This window comes from Centruroides vittatus, unplaced genomic scaffold, assembly GCF_030686945.1.
Source record: "Centruroides vittatus isolate TY-2023 unplaced genomic scaffold, ASM3068694v2 scaffold_386, whole genome shotgun sequence".
In the NCBI taxonomy this organism is placed as follows: domain Eukaryota; kingdom Metazoa; phylum Arthropoda; class Arachnida; order Scorpiones; family Buthidae; genus Centruroides; species Centruroides vittatus.
The window spans coordinates 487120-505555 of record NW_027122706.1 but is presented as its reverse complement, the minus strand read 5'-3'; the positions used below and the strand labels follow the sequence as shown (position 1 = coordinate 505555).

At 29.3% G+C, this 18436-nt stretch overlaps 1 protein-coding gene across 5 annotated transcripts in view; it reads left to right on the top strand.

The window, feature by feature from the left end:
- LOC136988879 (MAP7 domain-containing protein 2-like) overlaps window positions 1-17102 on the top strand; it is a 32442-nt gene extending 15340 nt beyond the window's left edge. The window contains exons 5-19 of one of the 5 annotated variants that reach the window (XR_010882828.1): window positions 3642-3695; window positions 4989-5175; window positions 5255-5328; window positions 7218-7278; window positions 8100-8152; window positions 8228-8356; window positions 8706-8820; window positions 9333-9448; window positions 9599-9668; window positions 11761-11822; window positions 11895-12008; window positions 12490-12618; window positions 13563-13680; window positions 15255-15353; window positions 16817-17102. Coding sequence is in view for 4 of the 5 variants with exons in the window: in XM_067286877.1 (XP_067142978.1) it covers window positions 3642-3695; window positions 4989-5175; window positions 5255-5328; window positions 7218-7278; window positions 8100-8152; window positions 8228-8356; window positions 8706-8820; window positions 9333-9448; window positions 9599-9668; window positions 11761-11822; window positions 11895-12008; window positions 12490-12618; window positions 13563-13676; window positions 15255-15353; window positions 16817-16858 (1419 nt within the window). In the remaining variant the exon portion in view is untranslated. The remainder of the gene's footprint in view (window positions 1-3641; window positions 3696-4988; window positions 5176-5254; window positions 5329-7217; window positions 7279-8099; window positions 8153-8227; window positions 8357-8705; window positions 8821-9332; window positions 9449-9598; window positions 9669-11760; window positions 11823-11894; window positions 12009-12489; window positions 12619-13562; window positions 13681-15254; window positions 15354-16816) is intronic. The other 4 variants (XM_067286878.1, XM_067286877.1, XM_067286879.1 and 1 more) reach the window with 4 other exon arrangements.
- The last annotated feature ends 1334 nt before the right edge of the window (window positions 17103-18436 follow it).

Sequence of the window (18436 nt, the reverse complement as noted above, 5' to 3'; positions counted from 1 at the left end):
TATGAGATATTTGTCAGGGACATTTTAAATGAACCATCCTTTATGTTTACAAAGCCTTAAAAATTAACAATTAAAATTAACATTAACATAAGTTCAAGGTAAAATGCCGAATGATCTCGAACACGCATTTCACGTTAGCGAAGACCGTTTTAAATTAATTTTTTAAAAAGTCATTTAATATTTAGATTAGATGAGCGAAATGTTTGTGTAAATAAACAATCTGCTTAGCAACAAAATATCGACTTTACGTAATTTTTTCTTTACGAAAAAAAGAAAAAAAATTATACCGTATAATACAGTATTAAGCTACTATGAATATTTTAAAAAATTTTCTAAAATTGAAAACATGACAAAACTAGAAAGATCCGGCATCAATTGCTTAACTTTCCTTGTAACAGTTGGTGGCGCCATCTGTTATGATATTTAGTTTAAAAACTTTTTATATTTTTAACTCTTATAAACTGGCTCGTTGGTGTATATACAGTACATTGATTCTGTATCTTCAGTATATTTCTGTGAATAGTAAGCATCCAAAAGATGCAATTTTAACGAATTTTCAAATATTAAACTAAAAATCTCATAAACTTCTCAATTTTTATAGTCAACGTTAATAAGTCGCAAATAATAGATTTAAGTACTATTGATAAATAAAACTACGATGATTAAATTATTTACTATGAAATTATAAAGCATAAATGCATTGTTATATTTAAACCCCATTACATTAGCTGTTGACAGGATTATTGTATTTACATAAGAGCAGACACAAAGGTGGTGGACGTTCATAATAATACTGTAATTTAATACTTATGAACGAAAAGTTTGCAGATTAAAATACTTGACATAAAAATTGTAAACATATCATTCTAGTACTTTTAATATTTATACCAGAACACGCTTAAAATTGAATTCAATACATGGATTATCAAGGTTAAGGTACTGAAAATGCTTCTAGAACTATGGAAGTTTGTATTATATGAATGTATACTAACCTGCAAGTATTTTAAATAGTTTCTTTTAAATAATAGCGAGGTTAAGGCCGAAGTTTTCAACGCGAAAACTTGTACGTCGGACGTTCAGTGCCGCCTTCCTGTAAGCCTAGAAGTTTGACACTAGCGTTTGAAACGCCGGACATGATTCCACTGACTTTCCAAACGCGACATTGTCAAACTTCTAGGCTTACAGGAAGGCGGCACTGAACGTCCGACGTACAAGTTTTCGCGTTGAAAACTTCGGCCTCAACCTCGCTAATATCTTGTAGTTTATCTTATATACTATTTTCATAATAAGTATATTTGATATAACAATATAAATTTCTTTACAAACTACGGACGGTTATCTTCTACTTCATAATTGTATTTTGTACATGATACTTTGACCTCCCTAAATCGCATTTATAAATTTTCAGCCCACAAACAAAAATTTGAGTTATCGTGTAATAGAACTTTTTGCCAGTTTTGATTTTGGAAATATCAAAATCATTTGATATATATATATATATTTATTTATTTATTTTTTTTTATTTTTTTTTTATTGATGTTTATGTGTAAAGTTCTGCGGGACTAGTCTTCTGAGTCGCACTAATATTTAAAGCACATAAGGAAATTATTTTTCCACAAATAAATTTATACTACTCATTAAACACTTATTTTATTGAATGTTTTGAGTAATAATAACTACAAAACAATAATGATCGAATTTTATATTGTAATTTTCGTACATTTACAGTCTAATCGTTAGACCGAACATTTCGGAATAGAACTATACCAGGGATGGCGAACCAATGGCACGCGTGCCCAAAGTGGCACGTAAAGAGAAATCATCTGACACTTAATGATAAATCGAAATGATATGTTACGTTATCTTTTTCAATCATCCTTTCGGTTTACTACCCGATCATTTTTTTTCAATCAGCTTTTTTACATTTATTGTAATTAAAGCATATTCGTTTAATTTATTTAAATATCGTTAATCGAAGTCTAAAACTTTGGCACGCATAAACATCTTTAAAGCTAAATATGATTATTATATGGCACACGGGTTCAAAAAGGTTCACTCCTGAACTATACGTATTTTTACACCTCATTCTTCATCGCTCACTGCAGAATAAACGTAAAATAACAATAAAAATGTCTTTGTCACCAATTAAATATCTCTGATCTTACTGATGCGATTTGAGCAACCAATTAGAGACACGATTTCGGATAAGACATCATTTTTTGAAGTAAGCATCTTCATAATCTTTAGAAGCACCTAATGACTAATGTTGTATTATGAATGTATTTCTTATAAATACATCTAACTATATGGCACTGTATATCAATAATTAAAATATTTTACAGTAGCTGTGTTACAAAACAACGGAAATATTAAATCAAAAAGTCGAATTTACTTTTAACGTGCTCAAGCATACTACAGACAAAAAGAGGACAATCGTAACCGAATTACTGTGACGTCATTAACGGCCACTGTATTTGAAAATTGACTCGAAAGGAGGAGGAAATAACGATTAATGTATTCTAAAATAGAACTGGTACGATTTTTGAGGAGGTGCGTTTTGGATATTTTTCCTAATTTAAATTTTCTTTACATACCTTGCAAAAATACTATATAATAGCACATTCTTTGTCGGTAAAATTTTCATGTAGAAAAAAAATTGGAACTATTTATAGTTCCAAATTTTTTCTACATGAAATTTTTAATCTTATATTTATTCACAATTCGTTTCAAAAAAGCACTCCATCAGAGAATGGTCCGTTGCCCTGTGATTCTTCATATCTCAAGTTAATTTTCTGCAGTCGTGATCTAGTCTTTTTGCAATATTTGACAGTTTGTTTCATATTCAAAATAATGCTGAAGTAATAACTTCATTATAGAAATTAATACTTCTATTAAAAGACATTGTTCAGATGTACATATTTATATTTCACAATCAAATTTATGACAGTTTTATCTTTATGTATTTATGTAGTTCTGTCAAAATTATAATGGTGACAGGAAATGTTATTTCTTATTTACCTTCTTAAATACACTCATTACCTAGTATTTTATCCACATTTTTCAAATATTTTTAAATTCAGTTTTTATTAGAGAAGAGTCAATTGCTCCATTTCACTGACAATTTTTTTTATTTGCTCTTACAATCGATGGTGATAATTACAATAATTGATTGGTTAGAATATACGAGGAACCAGCACATGGTAGGATCGATCAGTTTCCTTCGTTATAGGCAAGGCTAATAGAACCCGAAATGCATTTTCGAATGCAATAATAACGTCTACATATTGAATTAATGTATCCCTGTGTTATTGAAGTTACTAAAAAAATCAAAATAAAACTTCCATTATATCTTAAAAGTTTTGTATTTTTAATAAATATTCTTTTGAAAATTTTTTAAATGTATATTTACAATATTCAAACATCTTTTAAAGCAGTTTTGCATACTTTTATACGAGGTAAAAGATCGACTCTGTTAATGTTTAGTTGTATTTTTCCTGGGGTGTGAAAAAGATAATCCGAAAAGACACCAAAAATATTTTTTTCTGTGCGTTTTGTCTTCAAATTTCTATATTTTTAAAATAAATATTCGTTAATTTAAAAATTTTCAAAACTAAAATCTAATTTATGTATTTTGTATTTAGGATGATCCAAAGAGAAAAAAACATTTTATGGAAACAGAAGTACCTGAAACAGAGGTAATTATTAATTATTTAAACATCAAATTTACAATGCAGCTATTTAAATTAATATTTTACATTACCTCGCATTTATATATTGACTTTAATTAAAAATAAAAATATTCAGTATATAAACCAACGACAAAATTTGCATGAAATCTTTTATTGTGCTAACTTAACTAGGGTTAAAATTATGCCTACCGTGCAAAATGAAGATAATTAGAAAATAGGCCTATGTTTATTATTTATTTAACAAATGCAAAGAAATCAGTTTTTAATTACTCGTGGTAATAGTCTGTTAGATATTTTATTTTCTGGAAAAAGTAAAGTATTATTATTGAAAATCATAAAAGGGTTTGTAGTAACTTGATCTTCTTTTTAATTAAGCTCTTACATATTCGAAGGAACTGATGTTGATGTACACATTTTGAATGTACCGTATGTACAGTACACTTCAAAATATGTCGAAGATAGAAGTCAACTGATTATTTGTATACTTACTTTCTATACTTTCTTAAATTACGAAAAGTTTACACATCGCCACAATATGATCTGGATCTGGAAATGGTACTTTTACCTGTATCGTTCATGATAAATTAGGGAAACTTAATCGGTTTCAAACCCGGATCATCTTCAAGTTTGAGGTTGGCTGGACCTTATCAAGCAGTAGTTTAACCGATCTGGGTGTTTAGTCTCGAGTTATATCAATGACAACACAAATACTGTATGTTGAGAATGTCACGTGGTAGGGTAAACTGGGGAATATGAGTATCCTTAAGAGTAAAGTCAACTTTTTCCAAAATTAAATGAATGTAACAGACTGTTTTGGCACAGTCATCTTTTACATAGACGTATCGTTATACTGCAAACATTTGGATACCATACTCCACTTCGTTTCTAAACTGTAGCAATTTTTCAAAAAGATTGTATTTGCTCATATTACTCTATGAAACTTAACAGTTTCATATAGCAAACCTAGAGCATATTTCAATCTTACAAATATAATTAGCAAACCATATTTTTCGTACCTCGACACATTCTTACAGATTATCACTACAAATCTTTTTTTTCTGATAAATGCCTGTGACCACGTACTGTAGTTAAAAATGACACTATGGAAGAGCCTTATATAAGGTGATTCTCATTCGCATTGTTACGGAGTTACGAATGTATGCTCATATTCCCCCGGTCTACCCTATCAACTCGTTCATTATGAATGGTCTCACTGAACGAGTTCCTACCTATACTATTCTCACTCAACATGTTCATGTTGCTGCTTTTATAAAATAAAATTTTTTAAATATTTTATAGGATTCTATTTTAAAATTCGGCCAACCGGGTGCCGGTGCGCCTAATCGAACTAAATCTGGAAAAGTGAAAACACAAATAGCGGGTGATGTCGATATTCGTTTTCAGCCTGCTCAAGCAGTTAAATTAAGTATAGAAAATCAATTAAGATACAAGAATACAGACAAAGAAAATTACAGAAATGAACTAGGTAAGTAATTTTAGTGAATACATTTTACATTAATTAATCCACGATACCAAATATTACTATAAAAATTCATCACTTACAGACAATTTAATTCAGTCTAAACAATCTATTAAAGAACAAGAAATAGAATGGAATAAACAGAAGCAAGAAGAAATGGTAAGACATTAAAATATTTAAAATATACATTTTTTATTGTAATAACTAGGCTTATATTATAATTAATAAAAAAATCTTAATAGGTAATAAAATATCGTGATAACTGAATATCAAAATTTCATATATGTGTAAGTTACTTAGAATTTTTATGCAAAAGTAATAGGACTACTGCTTTTTATAACTTAAATGGTAAATCATCAAATACAATAGGATTGGATTTTATTGATGGAAGAACGCAAGGCAACACTTGGGAAGTCTGCCAAGTGGATAAAAAACTATTGAACACTGATAGTTGATCTCGGGTTTATGTCTGAACGACGGGCTGGCTACTTGGTGTTTTCCGGATTTTGCCCACTTGTCTAACACTTAATTAGAGGCCAGTTTCCTGCAGAAAGTCCTCCCGGATGGCACTTCCCTTGGCATATCGTCTTCGTGTTGCGTTGCTCTATTCCATACAATAACAACGTATTTAATTGAAATAATTTTTTATTACTTAATAAGAGTTCAACAATATTTTTGTAAACATTTGGAGAAGCTTAACATTTTTCAGCTTTTTTTTTTAAGAATTAAACTATGCGCTGAAAGATCACTACATTAGGAACACCTGTCTAATAACGGTGATCGCGCTTTGCAAACCTCGGGGATGGACTCTACAAGAGGTCGAACATCCTGTATTTTTAACTGGACCCTCGTCTGCTTGACCAGTTCTGTCAGTTGGTGTACATTTTGCGGAGGTGTGGGTGACAACCTCATCCAGCATATTCCAATCATACACACGACAATGAACTCCACACATTGCCTTGGCCCCTAAACTCACCAGACTACAGGCGTGAGTTCAGGGACCAAGACAATGTGAAGAGTTCATTGTTGTGTTCCTCCAACTATTCTCGCCTGGTGATATGTGCGTTATCACGTAGAAACAAGGTATCTTCATCAGGAAACATAGCCTGGAGATACAGGTACGGATGATCATCTAACAGGTCCCCGTATCATTCAGCATTCAAGATATCGAGCATGGGATGACGAGCAATGGCCCTAGGCCTTGCCAGAGAACGTTTCCCAGACCATGATACCACCACCGTCAGTTTGTTTGAATCCCAACTGTGAAATCAGGGAATGCAACTTCGTGCCATTTACGCCAGATTTAGACCCCGCCATTAATAAGGTTCAGCATGAAACAGGACTCGTCACTCCAGACGACATTCTTCCATATGTCCAAAGCCCGATGACTGCTTTCCCTCGCGCATGCAAGGTAATATCCGTTCATCACTTCCAAGATGTTGTTTTTAATGCAGTGATCATTCAGTGTAATTTACTATACAATAAGTGCGCTGTGATTGTGGATTATTGTTTTGAATGATAAAATTCATGTTGTGGGTGCATAAAATATATCTATTGTATATATTGATAAATGTAGTGAATCCTACCAACATTCCTTCCGCAGGTCTTTTATTTTTATGGACCGAATAGTATACACACTGCATAATTTAGGTAAATATTTTTACTTGAACATAACTAGAAAAAAAATATTTATAAAGCCCGGAATCGGATAATTACTGCACAAATATGAGATCCCCAATGCACAATTCAAAATTCCCACTACACGTCTTGTGTCCAGTTGCACATTAGAATATGCAGTGTTTAGTATATGCTATTTAATTAATCCTGCTACTGACATATACTGATTTTGGTAAACTATATAATTATTAAAATAGTCTAATACCTCGATTAGCGCTCTTGATACAACACTATACGAGATCAATAAACAAACGAGATAGCGCTAATCGAATTGTTGGTGTATAATTACTGTGTTTTTAAATTTTTGCTTAAGAGATGGATATAAAATTTAATTTATAACCTAGTATAATAATATAAATTTGAATTAATAGGAGAAATTTTACCCGTTTGGAAGATCAAAGGAAAACGGTGGGTCACCATTACAGAAGTCAGGTATTTTAAGATTTTTCATTTCTGTGCGTGGAAATCCGATGTGTCATCTGTTTGCCTTCCAAAATTCCCAAATTTGTGATATTGTAGATAATGTAATAGCGTATACGAAAAGGTTAAACATTTACACTAATAAGTCCATTATAATACCATCCGTGTTGTACTTATTATTCAAAAGTACTGATTTTAATCAATTAATTTAATTTCTCAATAAGAAGCATTAAAAATGTGAAAAATGATTAGAAATTATACAAGATAAATTTTATTCTTAATTAATTTTGATATTTTACATTCTTGTTGGACTAGATTGTCTAAAAGTATGATACAGTATATTTCAGATTTCATATATTATTTCAAATTAATACTAAATTTTTGGGTGAAAATGCCTGTTTCATTCATTTTTCCATTTAATCAGATGTGATTAAATTGTCTCTTTTTTTATAGATATTTGATTGATGATATTCTATGAATATTTTTCAAGGTTATTCAGAATTCGTGATAAGCTCTTTGCTGTAACACTTATATAGAAATCAAAATGTTTTATTTTAAGTAATATTTGTTTATTTTTAAACTCCGTTTTATCTCCATATAAATGATAAGATTTTTAATATAAAATGCATGTATAGTTGATGATTGTAGAAATTGTTATATAGATTCTAAAAGAAAAGAACATACACAAAATTTGACTGTAAAAATTGGGTATTACAATTACTCATTCATAATTTTTAATAATTATAAATTAATATTATATATATGCACTATTTGTAGAAAATTATCTTATTTTTTTCTGGATTGTAAGCATTGATTTATTTTATTTTTTATAGATCCAATATTTCTACCTACAAATCCTTTTCAGAAAAATGAACAGACAAACGATGTGTGTATTGCTTATTCCTTTATTTTAATTATGAATTATTATTTTTAATATAACGGAATAATATAAAATTTTCAGCCTTTTAATCCATGGGGAAAAGGCTTTGGAAATCCCGAGCGTGATGGAAAAGGCAACGTATTACGACATCCAACAGTTCGTTCCAAAGATGTGGGAATACCAGATCCTCCGGCTCCTCCCGAAGATCTCGTATAGCATTTTTCCTTTATTGTATTCTTGTATAGATACCATAAAAAAATCTTTTAACAAATTCAATATAATGAGTTATATTATTGCCTAACATAACTGGTCAGCAAGTTTTCAAGCATTAGATGTTTGCTGGCTCACTAAAGAATAATTTTCTTTTATCCTAATGATTCAATAAAATTAAAATCTTGTTTTATCCTATTTGAATTTTGAGAAAGATCAAGTTTAAAAGCTGATTAGATTCATCAATAAATAAAAATTCCATTTGATCTCATAAATCAGTAAATTAAATTTAATATTAATCTTTGTTTATGTATATGGTTTATTTCATTAGTTTAAATCTATTTATTAGGGTTTAGTTCTTCCTATTTCGGAAAATAAAGGTGGAAATGGTTATCCACATCGGACGAAAAGTGGAAACATCAAAACTAGGCTGAAGAAAACTTTAGATAGGGCCGATCAATCTGGTAATTATTTATATTATATTAGAAAAATTCACATGTAAGGGATATTTTTATATATTTATTTAATTTATGGATGATATTCTGTAAAAATACAACAAAAAAGCCTTGAAAATTTATTTTTAAAATTAATTTCTTGATTAAATTTAAATAAAAGGATATGAAAATTAATCCTTAATCAAGCTAATTTAGAGAAGAAATAATAAAGTCTATTCTATTTTTTTTTACACTAATTGTACACAGTATTATTTGATTGTTATATTTCACTGTGTATTTTGGAAACATAAAAGTTATATTTAATTAGTATTTATGTCTGGTACCACAGCAAAACTAGAAATGGTTTATTTTCAGTTCTAACGGAGTAAAAATAAATTTTTTAAAAATATAATCGTATATTCGTTTCCTATAACATATAAAGCCCTATAGCAGAGTTATTAACATATAAAGCCCATACCCTTTGCAATAATTTTTTAAACATTTCCAAAATGAATTGAAAAAACAATAATCTGATCATTTAGGTAATGTCATATCAGAAAATATAGAAGGTAACGGAGAAATTTATAATCCATTTGGGAAACCAGGAGCAGGAGCACCTTTCTCTCGAGAAGCAGGGAAAAATTTTATGGAAAAAATGGCAAGTTTAAATTTAATTGAATTTTCTACACGATGAATCATTTGAATATAATATATCTATTATCATTTCTATTTTATTATCAAATAATTTATTACTAATTGATTTTTATAATTATTGAATTTGAAACAATTTTTTCAAATTTTACTGCAGGGTTGGACATCATCAGATCCTAAAGACTTTAATAAAAAAGATGCAAAATTAGAATATTTGAATACGCTACGTAAGCTTTATTCATTTATATTCTTAGTTATAAAATGTTCAAAAATTATTAATTAATTTATCATTATTTGACTGTCGCGGTATGTTTTTTGTTTTGAGTCAAGCTAATGCGTCAAAAGTCTCCCAAACGCAACTAAAATGTATTATATAAATTAAATAAAACTTTTAATGCAAATTATTATATAATGTTTATTATTGTTTTTATTTAATTTGAATATTAGAACTGTTTTTAATCCATTAAAAATTCTACATTCAAGAGATTCTATTGTTTTTCAAACGGTAGAATCTTCGGGATGTCATAACTGTTTGTCCTCAATATGAATACAAATGCAATTTGTATAAATATTGAAGAAAATATTGCATAAAATTTTTCCATCCGTGAAAAATTGATCCGAAAATTCGCTCTTCGTCTAATATGATTTTCAGGTTTCGATAGATCTAAGCAGAATTACCGTATATGGTGATAATCAAATGTCTGCTTTTGAGACAGTAATGCATACGTTATACAATCAATGCAGAAGAGGTAGTAGGGCCATTTGGGTCGTGACTTCTTGCACATATGATGGAGAACTTTACAGAGGGCAATCATTTACGATAAATTTGTCATAACAAGTTATTTCCATATTAGTGTTAACGTTTTTGGAAGCATATTGTAGAATTTCATGTCTCACTTACTCAAAAATATGAATTTTTCCTAAATAATCCTTGCTAAATTATAGATGCGTTTTGTATATTGGGAAATACGTAAGTCATCTACGTATATTATAGAAATATATATTTATTTTAATAAAGATTTATCCAATGAAAATTAAACATAATCGGAAAATATGATCAAGAAATGAAAGTTGTAATGAAAGGAAAATTTCGACAGTAAAAAAATAAAATTAAATTAACATAATTTATAATATGTTTCCAAGTTGATGATAATATGAAGTATTCAACAAAAATCTACAAACGAATTACGTAACTTTTCCGATGAAAAACACTTATAAGACATACTAACACAAAATTGAAATTGTTTGTTGCGCTATATGTTATGATATTTCGTTAAAAATAACTTTTATAAAATGTCAAAAAGCTTAATTTTTGGGGTAGATATGAAAAAAATTGTAAATGCCAATAACCAGTAAAATCTTCATTAAGTCAGATGACACTCGAGATATAACATGTGACCCTATTTATCTCCCTATGGCCTCGACCTTTAACCACAAAAATTTAATAGCATCGATGCACTTTATACACAAGCTACCATACCAAATTTCGTTTCTTAATCATTACTTCATCCTGAGATATTAAAAGAAATAAATACCGACACACACACACACACACGTCCACTAAACAATTTCCAAAAATCCGTTCATAAGTACTCTTCGGTGTTTTGCAATTTAGGAAGGAGCTATATTGAAGGTTGACTGTATGCAGAAAACAAAATTTTATCAGCTATTTGATGCGTACAATGTGCATATAAGTTGTGTAATTGTACTTAATATAAATTAATTAATATGTATGGAAATATATAGATTTTTAGATGAAATATTAAATAACATTCTGCTCATTATCATTTAAAATTATTTCTGATACCAAAAGCTATATTTAGTTTGCTATCATTAGCCTTCATCAATAATTTTTATAGCTCTAAACGGGGAGAGAGGCTCTTAAATCTTGACCAAAAGAAAAATAAAAACTTCGTGGATATGTATTTTACTCTCTGTAACTAATTAATTTGTTATTTTATTGTGCTTTTTACTATTATATTATTTCAGAAATAATCTCTTCAATGATCTTTTAATAAATACCTTTCAATTAAGTAGATGTTTGAGCGAACAATTCACTCAATTTGTAGTTTAAATAAGCATTAACTTCAATTTAATGTTTTAGTAGCGCTTCATAATGCATGTTTAATATCAATTAATTTTATTTTAAAATATCGTTTTTGCTTCGTTTACACAAATATTAATGTTTGTTTTATTTTATATGTATTTTCTTTTAAAAATATAAAAATGCAATAAGATAGCTAAGTCAAGTCACTGCATTCTATCTAACATTAAGTTAATCAAACTATAAATTGTTCAAATTCGATAATATATTTCCAGAAAAGGAAATTGAAGAAAAGAAAAATCGAGATAAACAAGAAAGAATTCAAATAAGAGAGCCCGTAAGTTCTCAACGTGTTATTTAAACGAAAATTCAATAAGATAATTGAGAATGTTCTGAATATATTTCACAGACAACAGAATTTGTTGATGTTTTAAAAACTAAGGAAGTGGGCAAACCAAAGAAAGACCCTATCACTGGGGAAATGAAACGTAACCCAAGAATAGTGTCTGATGTAACATCTCATGTAAGAGAATTTCTTTGATTCTTAGAATATTTCAGAATTAGTTTCTTAAAATATAATCACATATAATAATTTTGAGTTAAATCTAATTCTTTTTACACAAGAAATAAGAAAGTAATTGTTTCTTATACATGCATAAGCTATGAATAAAAATTTGATTGCTGAACTCAATTTTTAAATTAATTGATTTTAAACAAGGAATAAATTCAATAAGATAGTTTTCACGCTTCAAATTTCGGATTAAGAGCGAAATTATATTAAGAATGATTTTTAGTTTGCAAAGTAAAGCTTAATTATGTAGATTCTTTGCAAATTATGCCCAATTGTAGGGGCCAAAACTGCAATTGGCAGATGCGTAAACACTAGCGTGAGAAATCGAATCCATATTGTTTAAAATAATAAATATTTATAAATTAAAAAGTATAATCAATATTTATTCTTTTATATAATTAACTTTATAAATTGCTATATATTTTATTTAAAGAAACTTGATATAAGGCGTGCCAAAACTGAAGAGAGTTCGGAATATAATAATTTCCTCAGACAACAAACAGAAGAAAAACAAAAGATGCTGCAACAAGCAAAAACTAAAGAACAAGAAGAAATAATGCAGGTATTTAAAATATATGCAAACTAATAATTAAATTTATAAAATTTTTTTAATTAAAGAAGCAGTGTAAAATAATTGAACTATCACATGGGTTCGACTAATTTTCTATATTCAGCTTTTCAGTTAAGTTTACTACAAATGTTACATGAATTAATGTTACATGAATGAATGTTACATGAATTATAAATTTAAAACGGTGAATCTATTTTCATACTTCAAAACAATTGCCATGTTTAGCTACAAGTATTCCGGCGTAATACTTATAAGACGATTTGGTGTATAACTCAACGTTAAGAATTCCGGTTGTTTCTTCCCTAACATATGATATTTCTAATTGGCTAGAGTTGAAATGTTGATATCAGTATACAGTAGCCTGTGAGAAAAAAGTATACCACTTACATCAAAATACTAATTACAATAATGACCTTAACTTTGTCAGATTAAAGTTATAATAAAGGGTTTTGAATACGATTTGGTGCCTCGCTGGTTGTGTCCCCCTCTCTTCGATATAACAAGTCCTAGTTAAAAAGTCCAAGTAGACGACTGTAGTAAATCTTTGCTTACGTTTCGTCGTCGACATCAGTGATGTACAGTACATTTGGTACATTAACTGTTGGAAACAGCGTGCAGTGTAATGTTCACTTGTGCAGAATTTTTATTATATTAATCTCTACAAAGATCTACAAAGAAACAGGCAAGAAATATACATAACCATGTTCAAAAACACCAGAAATCATACTGATATAGCAGTCCTTGTGTAAAATTAATTTTATTTTTACTATCTAATTATATTATTAATTTAATCGAACCTTCTTATAAAATTTAAACTAGAGAATGATCTCAGGCCGTTGATAGTAGGATATTATAAAAAGCTGGTAACTTTTGCAAGCTATTTACTATAATGATGTATTAAAAAATCAAAATTCATTACTAATGAATATTTTTAGCATCAAGACAAATGGGACAGTTTTTGGGGAAAACCTGGAAATGGTGCTCCATTACAACAACAACAACACAAAAAAGAAAATCTATCTTCACTTTTACATAATCCACAAGGAACGGTAGGTAATGTTGTATAATGGAACAATATACTATATTATTCATGTCTAAATCATAAGAAAATATGTAGATATAACGGAAATGATTTAAACAGTTAAATAATTATATCAATATAGTGACATATTGATAAAATTAAACATACAATCAAAGATCGTATTTCTTATAAATTACAGTGAATTTAATATTTATGCCCTCACTTAAAAATTATAAGGTTTTATAATTCTATATAATCATATAAACTTTTTAAAATTATTTTTAGTAGTATCAAAATAAAACAATCTTTTGACACAGGTCTTATTTTTTTTTTTTTTTTTTTTTTTTTTTTTGTAACTCTTTCCGCCCAGTGGGCACTAAGAGGGCCTCTTATAGCAAGCCCATTATGGGTTCGGCCAGGCCCACAATGGGGCGGCCGGGTGGTGAGGGACGGGGACCGACATATCCGGACGGACCATTCCCCGAAAAATTCCTGGGGATTTTCTTATTATAAAAAGGAAACTTTTACACTACACCAGCTTTAAAGTAAGCTCCTTCTTCACCTACATACTTGCGTCAACGTCAATAGCCTACCTCTTGCCAAAATAGTCCTAGAAAGCATTTTTCAGTAATACCTTAATAGCTTTCAGCTGCAGCTTTCATTCTACTGTTTATTGGGATTCGTATTCCATCAATTTCTCTTTTATTTTACGGAACAAATAAAAATCTGCGGAGGTAAAAGCAAGGACGTAAGGAGATCGGAAAGCACTGTTATGCCTCTTTTTGATCATTTAGATATTTGCTGACCAGATGGAAGACACAGCGACTGGAGTCCTTGAAGATATTCATACTATTTTCAGGACTTCTCTGAAAATGGTGTGGATGCTAGCAGATGTATAGGCCCATAGCCTTGAAGGAGCTTTAATTAAAGGTTGTCTCCTATAAATACTTGTACTATTAACGTCATAAAATCAAAAGTTTGGTTTATTTTTGACTCTATCGCATATTTTAACACCATTCAAGAAATTTTTAATTCCTGCAAAAATTTCTAACGTGAAATAACTAAAATTTCACCGACGTCTTATGCATATTGTTTTTGATATCAAATAAATATCAATTCTTAGGATAGATAGAATATAACAACATTACAGTAGAGAGTCGAAAATCGGAATCAATTGGGGACTGGGGTTGTTCCGATTAGTCATTTGTTCCGATTACCCATTATGTACGAAAAAATACATTAATCTGTCCGATGCTCAAATTTTTCTCCATTGCGTGTCGCTTCGCGTTGAATTTTCATCGATTTTAAGCCTAACGAAAATTTTTATAATAATAATCGATGCTATCGTATCGTTAAAAATTATTTCTTTATTTTGTACAAACAAAATAAATATATTGAAGAATATAAAAACATGAAAATTATATTTTAGAAGTAAATCTAGTATCAAAAACGTTCGATTCAGCATGACACAGTCAGACTGAAAATCGTTCCGATTACCGGCGTTCCGATTAACGACTCCCTACTGTAATAAGAATTTAATATAATATATTTACAATATTTTACAATTCAATATACTATATCCACTGAAATGAAATATATTTTATAGACCGAACCGTATGTAAAGCGGTACACAATGGAGATTGTGCCGAGTAAACACAAGAATTTTTATGAATTGTCTACCAAGGATGCGAATAACGTCATCAAAGTATAACTTATACATTCTTATTATATAATTTGAAATAATTTAGAAAGTTTATTAATTAATTTTGTATAATATTTGCTAAAACTTAATGCGTAATTGTAATGTTATCTATCGTATCTGCTAAAAAATATGTTTTACAGTTCTAACAGTTGATACAGTATAATATAATAAAACGTTCTATATGCATTCTATTATACTGATCTGCACGAAGATAATTATACTGTATTATATTGTAGAAAATAATATAGATATAATCGTCAATTGTTATATTACTCACAGTTCGGAAAATTATACAGCCTAATTTGTTTATGTTTAAACAATTTAAAATATTTTATTCGTGACTTATGGGAAAACATGTTATAAAATGTTGTCTCTTAAGACTGGAACTGTAGGAGCTATGATGATCTTTATTTTTTTTACAGGTAAAGCATGGCACTGAGGAACGAATTTGAGTTATTTTGACGTTGGGGACCCGCAGTCAGAAAAGTTACCGAAGAATTTTACAAGCTGTATCTAGATCATTGTATGCGATTAGTAGGAAGTCTGGATGCTACCTGTTTGAATTCTGATAACTTTACGCTGACTGAGTCCTCACCATCAAAAATCACTTGAATTTGTTCATCCTTATCAGCGCCATGCCTTTTCTTTAAAAAACAAAGATCAACGTAACTCTTGTAATTCCAGAGTTTCGGGACACTCCATATATCAATATATATATAATTACATAAATAAAAATCAGGATTAATATCTATATAGAATGGCACGAAAGTAATAGGGCAATTAAATATTTGCATTTTAGCAGAACCTAATGAAATTTTTACTTGTTCCGCTGCTGGAATTTTATATATCGATGATCTAGAGCAGGGGTCTCCAAATGTTTTTGAATGTCGATATCCTTTTCAATCGGCCTTTTATCGACATCAATTTAATAAAAATCGACAATACATTTAATAAATAAGTCTGGCGAGCCAGATTTATTTGTTTACTGTATTAGCTAATGATCTATAGATAATTAAAGCATGTATATTTTCGGATTTTAAGGAGAGTAGCCTAAACTTGATATTCAGATCAGAAAATAATTTTACGTGGAATGACTAACGTGGTTTTCAATGTATACGTCATATATATATAGAATACGGTCTACAGTAATTAAAACAATTGTTAAAAGTGCTGTGCATTCACATCAACGCATGTATCAATTCTTCTCATAAAAGAATTATTGCGGTTCTCCATATTTCCACTCTTTCACTATTTAAAAATTTATAAATCTAAATAATAATGTCTTATTATAACTGTCCTATTATTTCTAAACCATTCTATGTAGGTAGAAATTAGAGTAGCAGAATTATTATTTTCAAAACATAATAAATCATATATTATAAAAAAATAATTTATAAATGTAATTATATATAAAAACATCTTCAAAAATATTAGTAGTAATTAATGTTTTTCTTTTCTAATTTTAGAAAGAGTATGAATTTAAAACTCCTTGGCCAGCGATGACTTAAGTTGTCTTCTACTGCACTCCTCGTGTTTAATGAAAAACTTGGATGCTTTTTTCATCTTGTTTGCAGATAAGATGAAAATTAAGCATTTGAATTACACTTGATGTGCCTTATATGTTCATTTTTTATTCATTTATTTTTATTAATTCAATAAGAACTATATGATGTCTATGTAAATAAAATTGATTTATTATTATTTTAAATTAATATTTTTTGTTTGTTCTTACCAAATAATAATTATTATTGCCAATAAAACATTAAAATTCACATTCTGTCTTCAAAAATTTCAAATAGATTCGATAAGTCATTTTTTTCGGAAATAAATATTTCTATATTCTAATTAGTTTTATATTTCTTACATTTTTGAAGAAGCAGAATTAAATATTTTACTGAAATTAAAGTTCATTTCAGCTTCAAGCACATGAGGAAATATATGCCTCAATATGTAAAAGTTTAAAATTTTCCTCTGGCGACAGCACAATTAAAATATAATAAATACTTGGATAAAAATTGCCAGGACAAATAAGTTTAATCTTACAAAATTTAATATAGGCAATTCATAAAAGTATATTGACTATATAATACACATCTCAAAGCTCTTTTTTATTCCTATCGATTTAGTCGATTGTATAATTTTTATGGATTCGTCTAGACTTAGAAGTGACTGGTTGAATTTAGATAATTCGGTCAGTGTTTAATTCTCTAAAATGCAAACAAACCCATAACGCGCATTCATCTCGTTTAAAAATCCTGGCGAAACTTGGCCGGGAAAGTTGCGTAATTTTTCCGGCGAAAAAACACTAAGATATATTAGCACAAAATTAAAATTGCGAAGCCATCTGTTATAAAATTTATTTTTAATAAAATCTCATATTATTATTAATTGGAGGCGCTGTCTAGAGATCGTGGCTGTTGGCGTGAATTTTTTTGCTCGCTTGCGATTTGACTTAATTATTAGCGAGGTTGAGGGCGAAGTTTTAAACACGAAAACGTGTACGTCGGACGTTCGGCGCCGCTTTCCTGTAAGCCTAGAAGTTTGACAATGGTGTTTGGTTAATCAGTGGAATCATGCTTGACATTCCAAACGCCATTGTCAAACTTCTAGGCTTACAGGAAAGCGGCGCCGAACGTCCGACGTATACGTTTTCGCGTTTAAAACTTCGGCCTCAAACCTCGCTATTGTTATCTTTTTGGAAAATGACTGAATTTTCATCTCAGAAAAGGAAAACTTTTTCACCACTATCCCAGGATGAATCACCACGAAACGTAAAGAGACGAATCGGAAGTGAAGAAAATGTTAGGGTGAGTCAACGGAGGAATTGATTCTGTCTAAGGTGCCGTAAAAGAGATTAACGTTCGGGAAGGAATTAAACTTTTGTTGAAACTAAGCTTCTTCAAATAATAAATTACAAGTACTTTTAGAACGATTAGATAGAATGCAAGCATGGATTGAAACAGGGCCGGTTTTGGATTGTTAAAGTTATATTTCTGTGCCGCCATAAAATAGAAGTTGCAAATTAAAATGAAATTAATGAATTTTTTCTTATTTACTATATAAATATTATATTTATCATAATACAT